Source organism: Xyrauchen texanus, chromosome 49 (assembly GCF_025860055.1).
Source record: "Xyrauchen texanus isolate HMW12.3.18 chromosome 49, RBS_HiC_50CHRs, whole genome shotgun sequence".
Classification (NCBI taxonomy): domain Eukaryota; kingdom Metazoa; phylum Chordata; class Actinopteri; order Cypriniformes; family Catostomidae; genus Xyrauchen; species Xyrauchen texanus.
In genome coordinates this window covers 421,630-433,762 of record NC_068324.1, presented here as the reverse complement: position 1 = coordinate 433,762, position 12,133 = coordinate 421,630, and the positions used below count along the sequence as shown (strand labels likewise).

The window sequence follows — 12,133 nt, the reverse complement described above, 5'->3', positions numbered from 1 at the left end:
TACTCTTTTCACTGACATATCCTCTTTTCACTGAACTATCCTCTTATTACTGACATGTCCCCTTTTCACTGACATGTCCCCTTTTCACTGAACTGTCCTCTTTTAACTGAACTGTCCTCTTTTCAATGAAATGTCCTCTTTTCACTGACATGTCCTCTTTTCACTGAAATGTCCTCTTTTCACTGAAATGTCCTCTTATTACTGAACAGTCGTCTTTTCACTGACATGTCCTTTTCACACTGACATGTCCTCTTCTCAATGACATGTCCTCATCTCACTGACATGTCCTCTTCTCACTGACATGTCCTCTTCTCACTGACATGTCCTCTTCTCACTGAAATATCCCCTTTTCACTGACATGTCCTGTTTTCACTGACATGGCCTCATCTCACTGACATGTCCACTTTTCACTGACACGTCTCACAGACAAGTCCTCTTCTCACAGACATGTCCTCTATTCACTGATATGTCCTCTATTCACTGACATGTCCTCATCTCAATGACATGTCCTCTTTTCACTGAACTGTCCTCTTTTCACTGACATGTCCTCTTCTCACTGACATGTCCCCTATTCACTGACATGTCCTCTTCTCACTGACATGTCCCTTTTCACTTACATGTCCTCTTTTCACTGACATGTCCTCTTTCCACTGACATGTCTTCTTCTCACTGACATGTACTCTTTTCACTGACATGTCCTCTTTTCACTGAACTATCCTCTTATTACTGACATGTCCCCTTTTCACTGACATGTCCCCTTTTCACTGAACTGTCCTCTTTTAACTGAACTGTCCTCTTTTCACTGAAATGTCCTCTTTTCACTGACATGTCCTCTTTTCACTGAAATGTCCTCTTTTCACTGAAATGTCCTCTTATTACTGAACTGTCGTCTTTTCACTGACATGTCCTGTTCTCACTGACATGTCCTCTTCTCAATGACATGTCCTCATCTCACTGACATGTCCTCTTCTCACTGACATGTCCTCTTTTCACTGAATTGTGCTCTTTTCACTGACATGTCCTCTTTCACTGACATGTCCCCTATTCACTGACATGTCCTCTTCTCACTGACATGTCCCCTTTTCACTTACATGTCCTCTTTTCACTGACATGTCCTCTTTCCACTGACATGTCTTCTTCTCACTGACATGTACTCTTTTCACTGACATGTCCTCTTTTCACTGAACTATCCTCTTATTACTGACATGTCCCCTTTTCACTGACATGTCCCCTTTTCACTGAACTGTCCTCTTTTCACTGACATGTCCTCTTCTCACTGACATGTCCTCTTTTCACTGACATGTCATCTTTCACTACACTGTCCTCTTTTAAACTGACATGTCCTCTTTTCACTGAAATGTCTTCTTTTCACTGACATGTCCTCTTTTCACTGAAAAGTCCTCTTTTCACTGAAATGTCCTCTTTTCACTGACATGTCCTCTTCTTAATGACATGTCCTCTTCCCACTGACATGTCCTCTTCTCACTGACATGTCCTGTTTTCACTGAAATATCCCCTTTTAACTGACATGTCCTGTTTTCACTGACATGTCCACTTTTCACTGAATTGTCCCCTTTTCACTGACACGTCCTTTTCTCACAGACATGTCCTCTTCTCACAGACATGTCCTCTATTCACTGATATGTCCTCTATTCACTGACATGTCCTCATCTCAATGACATGTCCTCTTTTCACTGAACTGTCCTCTTTTCACTGACATGTCCTCTTCTCACTGACATGGCCCCTATTCACTGACATGTCCTCTTCTCACTGACATGTCCCCTTTTCACTTACATGTCCTCTTTTCACTGACATGTCCTCTTTCCACTGACATGTCTTCTTCTCACTGACATGTACTCTTTTCACTGACATGTCCTCTTTTCACTGAACTATCCTCTTATTACTGACATGTCCCCTTTTCACTGACATGTCCCCTTTTCACTGAACTGTCCTCTTTTAACTGAACTGTCCTCTTTTCACTGAAATGTCCTCTTTTCACTGACATGTCCTCTTTTCACTGAAATGTCCTCTTTTCACTGAAATGTCCTCTTATTACTGAACTGTCGTCTTTTCACTGACATGTCCTTTTCTCACTGACATGTCCTCTTCTCAATGACATGTCCTCATCTCACTGACATGTCCTCTTCTCACTGACATGTCCTCTTCTCACTGACACGTCCTCTTCTCAATGACATGTCCTCTTTTCACTGAACTGTCCTCTTTTCACTGACATGTCCTCTTTTCACTGAAATGTCCTCTTTTCACTGAAATGTCCTCTTTTCACTGAAATGTCGTCTTTTCACTGACATGTCCTGTTCTCACTGACATGTCCTCTTTTCACTGACATGTCATCTTCTCACTGACATGTCCTCTTTTCACTGAAATGTTCTCTTCTCACTGACATGTCATCTCACTGAAATGTCCACTTTTCACTGACATGTCCTCTTTTCACTGAAATGTCCTCTTTTCACTTACATGTCCTCTTTTCACTTACATGTCCTCTTTTCCCTGAAATGTCCTTTTATTACTGAACTGTCGTCTTTTCACTGACATGTCCTGTTCTCACTGACATGTCCTCTTTTCACTGAAATGTCCTCTTTTCACTGAAATGTCCTCTTTTCACTGACATGTCCTCTTCTCACTGACATGTCCTCTTTTCACTGACATGTCATCTTTCACTACACTGTCCTCTTTTAAACTGACATGTCCTCTTTTCACTGAAATGTCTTCTTTTCACTGACATGTCCTCTTTTCACTGAAAAGTCCTCTTTTCACTGAAATGTCCTCTTTTCACTGACATGTCCTCTTCTTAATGACATGTCCTCTTCCCACTGACATGTCCTCTTCTCACTGACATGTCCTGTTTTCACTGAAATATCCCTTTTAACTGACATGTCCTGTTTTCACTGACATGTCCACTTTTCACTGAATTGTCCCCTTTTCACTGACACGTCCTTTTCTCACAGACATGTCCTCTTCTCACAGACATGTCCTCTATTCACTGATATGTCCTCTATTCACTGACATGTCCTCATCTCAATGATATGTCCTCTTTTCACTGAACTGTCCTCTTTTCACTGACATGTCCTCTTCTCACTGACATGTCCCGTATTCACTGACATGTCCTCTTCTCACTGAACTGTCCTCTTCTCACTGACATGTCCTCTTTTCACTGACATGTCCTTTTTTCACTTAACTGTCCTCTTTTCACTGAACTGTCCTCTTTTCACTGACATGTCCTCTTCTCACTGACATGGCCCCTATTCACTGACATGTCCTCTTCTCACTGACATGTCCCCTTTTCACTTACATGTCCTCTTTTCACTGACATGTCCTCTTTCCACTGACACGTCTTCTTCTCACTGACATGTACTCTTTTCACTGACATGTCCTCTTTTCACTGAACTATCCTCTTATTACTGACATGTCCCCTTTTCACTGACATGTCCCCTTTTCACTGAACTGTCCTCTTTTAACTGAACTGTCCTCTTTTCACTGAAATGTCCTCTTTTCACTGACATGTCCTCTTTTCACTGAAATGTCCTCTTTTCACTGAAATGTCCTCTTATTACTGAACTGTCGTCTTTTCACTGACATGTCCTGTTCTCACTGACATGTCCTCTTTTCACTGAAATGTCCTCTTTTCACTGAAATGTCTTCTTTTCACTGAAATGTCCTCTTTTCACTGACATGTCCTCTTCTCACTGACATGTCCTCTTTTCACTGACATGTCATCTTTCACTACACTGTCCTCTTTTAAACTGACATGTCCTCTTTTCACTGAAATGTCTTCTTTTCACTGACATGTCCTCTTTTCACTGAAAAGTCCTCTTTTCACTGAAATGTCCTCTTTTCACTGACATGTCCTCTTCTTAATGACATGTCCTCTTCCCACTGACATGTCCTCTTCTCACTGACATGTCCTGTTTTCACTGAAATATCCCCTTTTAACTGACATGTCCTGTTTTCACTGACATGTCCACTTTTCACTGAATTGTCCCCTTTTCACTGACACGTCCTTTTCTCACAGACATGTCCTCTTCTCACAGACATGTCCTCTATTCACTGATATGTCCTCTATTCACTGACATGTCCTCATCTCAATGATATGTCCTCTTTTCACTGAACTGTCCTCTTTTCACTGACATGTCCTCTTCTCACTGACATGTCCCGTATTCACTGACATGTCCTCTTCTCACTGAACTGTCCTCTTCTCACTGACATGTCCTCTTTTCACTGACATGTCCTATTTTCACTGACATGTCTTCTTCTCACTGACATGTCCCCTTTTCACTGAACTGTCCTCTTCTCACTGAACTGTCCCCTTCTCACTGACATGTCTTCTTTTCAATGATATGTCCCCTTCTCACTGAACTGTCCCCTTCTCACTGACATGTCTTCTTTTCAATGACATGTCCCCTTCTCACTGAACTGTCCCCTTCTCACTGAACTGCCTTCTTTTCAATGACATGTCATCTTTTCACTGAAATGTCCACTTTTCACTGACATGTCCTCTTCTCACTGACATGACCTCTTTTCACTGGAATGTCCTCTTTTCACTGACATGTCCTCTTTTCACTGAAATGTCTTTTCACTGACATGTCCTCTTCTCACTGACATGTCCTCTTCTCACTGACATGTCCTCTTTTAAACTGACATGTCCTCTTCTCACTGAACTGTCCTCTTTTCACTGACATGTCCTATTTTCACTGAACTATCCTCTTATTACTGACATGTCCCCTTTTCACTGACATGTCCCCTTTTCACTGAACTGTCCTCTTTTAACTGAACTGTCCTCTTTTCACTGAAATGTCCTCTTTTCACTGACATGTCCTCTTTTCACTGAAATGTCCTCTTTTCACTGAAATGTCCTCTTATTACTGAACTGTCGTCTTTTCACTGACATGTCCTGCTCTCACTGACATGTCCTCTTCTCAATGACATGTCCTCATCTCACTGACATGTCCTCTTCTCACTGACATGTCCTCTTTTCACTGAATTGTGCTCTTTTCACTGACATGTCCTCTTTCACTGACATGTCCTCTTTTCACTGACGTCCTCTTTTCACTGACATGTCATCTTCTCACTGACATGTCCTCTTTTCACTGAAATGTCCTCTTTTCACTGAAATGTCCTCTTTTCACTGACATGTCATCTCACTGAAATGTCCTCTTTTCACTTACATGTCCTCTTTTCACTTACATGTCCTCTTTTCACTGAAATGTCCTCTTATTACTGAACTGTCGTCTTTTCACTGACATGTCCTGTTCTCACTGACATGTCCTCTTTTCACTGAAATGTCCTCTTTTCACTGACATGTCCCCTTTTCACTTACATGTCCTCTTTTCACTGACATGTCCTCTTTCCACTGACATGTCTTCTTCTCACTGACATGTACTCTTTTCACTGACATATCCTCTTCTCACTGACATGTCCTCTTTTCACTGACATGTCCTTTTTTCACTTAACTGTCCTCTTTCCACTGACATGTCCTCTTTTCACTGACATGTCTTCTCACTGACATGTCCTCTTCTCACTGACATGTCCTCTTTTCACTGAAATGTCCTCTTTTCACTGAAATGTCCTCTTCTCACTGACATGTCCTCTTTTCACTGGAATGTCCTCTTTTCACTGACATGTCCTCTTTTCACTGAAATGTCTTTTCACTGACATGTCCTCTTCTCACTGACATGTCCTCTTTTCACTGACATGTCCTCTTTTCACTACACTGTCCTCTTTTAAACTGACATGTCCTCTTTTCACTGAACTGTCCTCTTTTCACTGACATGTCCTCTTTTCACTGACATGTCCTCTTCTTAATGACATGTCCTCTTCTCTCTGACATGTCCTCTTCTCACTGACATGTCCCCTTTTCACTGACATGTCCTCTTTTCACTGACATGTCCTCTTTTCACAGACATGTCCTCTTCTCACTGATATGTCCTCTTCTCACTGATATGTCCCCTTTTCACTAATATGTCCTCTTTTCACTGACATGTCCTCTTTTTGAGTGGAATATCTGTACCATGATAAATGGGTGTGATTGCAGCTGTGATACACAACTTTTAGTGAGAAAGAGATTGAAACACGGACTGTTGCACCTGTTTTGACTGTTGTTAGTGATATTTCAGTCTTCATAAGAAATAAGGGGTCGTAGGTTTAATCGAGGAGTCTTCAAATAATGTGTGAAAGTGAAGAATATCGGACACAAATATTGTGCTGTTGCATAATATACTGTAAATGTGAGACTATAACCCTTGAATAAATGTGACAAGCTACATTTAGGAAAAGTGGCAGTTTCTGTCATTTAACAGACAGAAAAGATCAAGTTGTGCATATTTATTATGACAATGTAATAAAGTGAAATGAAGTTGATTTGTGGAGTATGACGTGTGGTTTCTTACCCAGTGTGATTTCTGATCGTCTCTGAAATTAAATAAAGCTCAAAGTTACTCATCACATCATTATTGTGACATTAGAATTATTTTCAGGCATAAACTAAAGTGAGTAAAGATTTTGTTGGATATTTGATTTTCTACCCACGGCAACATTTAAAAAGATAACATTAGTACAATTAATGAAACTGTAACTACACACACATAAAACATGTACTCAGAAACATTGACGAGCTTGTTGTAGCTGAACAATGATGGCCAAAAACCCCTCAGATGTGACTGCCAGTGGTACATTACAGAACATCTGGCAGCACAATCTTAAAGCTGCATTATGGGAGATTTGTTAGTTAATAATGAACACAATTCAATTATTGTGCAATGTTTATCTGTTCATAGTTTGATTCATTTATTTAGTTGGCTGTAATGCTGGATATGGTTGATTTAACCAAAGATGTCATTAAAGACCCAAAACTGTGTAACTTCAAGTCAAGTGTTGGTAAGCTGATATGATACACTCACACACACACACACACAAACACACACACACACACACACACACACCGGCATGTGTTTTTAAAATGGTCTCGATATTTTCCTGGCTAATTTCGAGCTTATGAATTTGATCCATTTCTGTAATTTTCTGTATCATATCTTTATACAGTATGGACATGTTTTGATCCAGTGCTGAGGTCCTGTATGATGTAATGATCTAACATCTGATGTATCGAATGTGAATTCTGTATTATGAGAGATTTCAGCAAATCTTTTAATACTTCACTGAATTATAACAGTGATATTGAATCATAATATTCATATATTCATGAAACATTATTATTAAAACGAGTTATTTCTTTTATTAAAAATCATATTGACTATTAGTTGTTTATTTCAGTCTGTTGTTATTTTCATGCATCAGGTGTGATCAGAAGTCAACATTCAGTCTCTAATGTTTTATTAACGTGAACAGAACTGTCAGATGATTGTATGTACAGCAGGTGAATATCAAATATCCAGACAATATTTTTACTGCACAATAAAATAATAATGTGAATATTTGCTCAAATTCTCACCTCAGTCATTGCAGCTCCAGGACGTTTAAGACGATATGAACCTGAAAGATGTACACAGTTTGGTGAACTCCACTATAATATTCTCTATTATACACATCACAAACAGTTTTAGTTCATTTATTTCATCTATTATTATATCACATGTAAAGGAGAAATTCTGACAAGCGTTCACATGCGATTACTCTTTAATTTCACTTTTATTGTAGATCTATTAACAGTTTCTTTTCTTTACATTCACTGAGTAATAAATACAATATATACTAGAATAGTGAGATTAAATCAGTAGAACTCGATCTGTATCTGGAATGAAAGCTGCTGTCGCAGTGCTCAAGAATGAAACTCATTTCCTCATATAACATTATAAAACAGATCTATAATAGTCAAATGATAATAGTGTTATTATTAAAACTGATAAACTCAATCAATGATCATATCAACACATTTGTGTAAGACTTTCTTCAGCAGAACACAAATGAAGATTTGGAGAAGATCTGAGCTCTGTTTGTCCTTATAATGCAGGTAAACAGGCTCCAAATGACTCCAGTCCATCACTTCATGTGTTTTGAAGCAAATCTATAATGAAAACTTTATAAACTTTAAAACATCACTTCTGCTCAGAGCTCTGATGCTGGCTGAAATGTTTTATGTCAAGTTTGTTTCTCTGTATCCATTCACTTGCATTGTATGGACATACAGAGCTCAGATCTTCTCTCTGCAGAATGATGTTTGTCCGTGCTGCTTTTCAATTGTTTTCCTACGTACATTTATCAGACACTTTTATCCAAAGTGACTCACAGTGCATTCAAGGTATACATTTGATCAGGTTTAGTGTTCCCTGGGAATCGATCCCATACCCATGACCCTGCTGTTGCTGGCACCTACTACTTGAAGGAACCCATGGCTTGAACATGCTTGTTCTCTTCGAGGTTTTTAAATTTAATTGACATGTCCGCTTTTCACTGACATATCCTCTTCTCACTGAAATGTCCTCTTCTCAATGACATGTCCTCTTCTCACTGAAATGTCCTCTTTTCACTGACATGTCCTCTTTTCACTGAAATGTCCTCTTTTCACTGAAATGTCCTCTTATTACTGAACTGTCGTCTTTTCACTGACATGTCCTCTTTTCACTGACATGTCCTCTTTTCACTGACATGTCCTCTTATCACTGACATGTCCTCATCTCACTGACATGTCCTCTTTTCACTGACATGTCCTCTTTTCACTGAACTGTCCTCTTTCCACTGACATGTCCTCTTCTCACTTACATGTCCTCTTTTCACTGACATGTCCTCTTCTTACTGACATGTCCCATTTTCACTGACATGTCCTCTTCTCACTGACACGTCCCATTTTCACTGACATGTCCTCTTTTCACTGACATGTCCTCTTCTCACTGACATGTCCTCTTCTCACTGACATGTCCCTTTTTCACTGACATGTCCTCGTTTCACTGACATGTCCTCTTTTCACTGACATGTCATCTTTCACTACACTGTCCTCTTTTAAACTGACATGTCCTCTTTTCACTGAAATGTCTTCTTTTCACTGACATGTCCTCTTTTCACTGAAAAGTCCTCTTTTCACTGAAATGTCCTCTTTTCACTGACATGTCCTCTTCTTAATGACATGTCCTCTTCCCACTGACATGTCCTCTTCTCACTGATATGTCCCCTTTTCACTGACATGTCCTGTTTTCACTGAAATATCCCCTTTTCACTGACATGTCCTGTTTTCACTGACATGTCCACTTTTCACTGAATTGTCCCCTTTTCACTGACACGTCCTTTTCTCACACACATGTCCTCTTCTCACAGACATGTCCTCTATTCACTGATATGTCCTCTATTCACTGACATGTCCTCATCTCAATGACATGTCCTCTTTTCACTGAACTGTCCTCTTTTCACTGACATGTCCTCTTCTCACTGACATGTCCCCTATTCACTGACATGTCCTATTCTCACTGACATGTCCTCTTCTCACTGACATGTCCTCTTCTCACTGACATGTCCCTTTTTCACTGACATGTCCTCGTTTCACTGACATGTCCTCTTTTCACTGACATGTCATCTTTCACTACACTGTCCTCTTTTAAACTGACATGTCCTCTTTTCACTGACATGTCCTCTTTTCACTGAAAAGTCCTCTTTTCACTGAAATGTCCTCTTTTCACTGACATGTCCTCTTCTTAATGACATGTCCTCTTCCCACTGACATGTCCTCTTCTCACTGATATGTCCCCTTTTCACTGACATGTCCTGTTTTCACTGAAATATCCCCTTTTCACTGACATGTCCTGTTTTCACTGACATGTCCACTTTTCACTGAATTGTCCCCTTTTCACTGACACGTCCTTTTCTCACACACATGTCCTCTTCTCACAGACATGTCCTCTATTCACTGACATGTCCTCATCTCAATGACATGTCCTCTTTTCACTGAACTGTCCTCTTTTCACTGACATGTCCTCTTCTCACTGACATGTCCCCTATTCACTGACATGTCCTCTTCTCACTGAACTGTCCTCTTCTCACTGACATGTCCTCTTTTCACTGACATGTCCTTTTTTCACTTAACTGTCCTCTTTCCACCGACATGTCCTCTTTCACTGACATGTCCTCTTTTCACTGACATGTCCTATTTTCACTGACATGTCTTCTTCTCACTGACATGTCCTCTTCTCACTGACATGTCCTCTTTTCACTGAAATGTCCTCTTTTCACTGAAATGTCCTCTTCTCACTGACATGTCATCTTTTCACTGAAATGTCCACTTTTCACTGACATGTCCTCTTCTCACTGACATGTCCTCTTTTCACTGGAATGTCCTCTTTTCACTGACATGTCCTCTTTTCACTGAAATGTCTTTTCACTGACATGTCCTCTTTTCACTGAAATGTCTTTTCACTGACATGTCCTCTTTTCACTGACATGTCCTCTTCTCACTGACATGTCCTCTTCTCACTGACATGTCCCTTTTTCACTGACATGTCCTCTTTTCACTGACATGTCCTCTTTTCACTACACTGTCCTCTTTTAAACTGACATGTCCTCTTCTCACTGAACTGTCCTCTTTTCACTGACATGTCCTCTTTTCACTGACATGTCCTCTTCTTAATGACATGTCCTCTTCTCTCTGACATGTCCTCTTCTCACTGACATGTCCCCTTTTCACTGACATGTCCTCTTTTCACTGACATGTCCTCTTATCACAGACATGTCCTCTTCTCACTGATATGTCCTCTTTTCACTGATATGTCCCCTTTTCACTAATATGTCCTCTTTTCACTGACATGTCCTCTTTTTGAGTGGAATATCCTCTTTTCACAGACATGTCCTCTTCTCACTGATATGTCCTCTTTTCACTGATATGTCCCCTTTTCACTAATATGTCCTCTTTTCACTGACATGTCCTCTTTTTGAGTGGAATATCTGTACCATGATAAATGGGTGTGATTGCAGTTGTGATACACAACTTTTAGTGAGAAAGAGATTGAAACATGGACTGTTGCACCTGTTTTGACTGTTGTTAGTGATATTTCAGTCTTCATAAGAAATAAGGGGTCGTAGGTTTAATCGAGGAGTCTTCAAATAATGTGTGAAAGTGAAGAATATCGGACACAAATATTGTGCTGTTGCATAATATACTGTAAATGTGAGACTATAACCCTTGAATAAATGTGACACAAGCTACATTTAGGAAAAGTGGCAGTTTCTGTCATTTAACAGACAGAAAAGATCAAGTTGTGCATATTTATTATGACAATGTAATAAAGTGAAATGAAGTTGATTTGTGGAGTATGACGTGTGGTTTCTTACCCCGTAGGCTTTTTGATTGTTTCTGAAATTAAATAAAGCTCAGAGTTACTCATCACATCATTATTGTGACATTAGAATTATTTTCAGGCATAAACTAAAGTGAGTAAAGATTTTGTTGGATATTTGATTTTCTACCCACGGCAACATTTAAAAAGATAACATTAGTACAATTAATGAAACTGTAACTACACACACATAAAACATGTACTCAGAAACATTGACGAGCTTGTTGTAGCTGAACAATGATGGCCAAAAACCCCTCAGATGTGACTGCCAGTGGTACATTACAGAACATCTGGCAGCACAATCTTAAAGCTGCATTATGGGAGATTTGTTAGTTAATAATGAACACAATTCAATTATTGTGCAATGTTTATCTGTTCATAGTTTGATTCATTTATTTAGTTGGCTGTAATGCTGGATATGGTTGATTTAACCAAAGATGTCACTAAAGACCCAAAACTGTGTAACTTCAAGTCAAGTGTTGGTAAGCTGATATGATACACTCACACACACACACACACACACACACACACACACACACACACACACCGGCATGTGTTTTTAATATGGTCTCGATATTTTCCTGGCTAATTTCGAGCTTATGAATTTGATCCATTTCTGTAATTTTCTGTATCATATCTTTATACAGTATGGACATGTTTTGATCCAGTGCTGAGGTCCTGTATGATGTAATGATCTAACATCTGATGTATCGAATGTCAATTCTGTATTATGAGAGATTTCAGCAAATCTTTTAATACTTCACTGAATTATAACAGTGATATTGAATCATAATATTCATATATTCATGAAACATTATTATTAAAACGAGTTATTTCTTTGA

The 12,133-nt window shown here is 39.4% G+C and overlaps 1 protein-coding gene across 1 annotated transcript in view; it reads right to left on the bottom strand.

Moving 5' to 3' along the window:
- Window positions 1–12,133, bottom strand: part of LOC127640209 (uncharacterized) — an 81,973-nt gene that overhangs the window by 41,218 nt on the left and 28,622 nt on the right. Inside the window, exons 9-11 of the mRNA XM_052122663.1 lie at window positions 11,287–11,308; window positions 7,466–7,506; window positions 6,405–6,426 (exon numbers count right to left, since the gene is read on the bottom strand). Coding sequence (XP_051978623.1) covers window positions 6,405–6,426; window positions 7,466–7,506; window positions 11,287–11,308 — 85 coding nt within the window. The remainder of the gene's footprint in view (window positions 1–6,404; window positions 6,427–7,465; window positions 7,507–11,286; window positions 11,309–12,133) is intronic.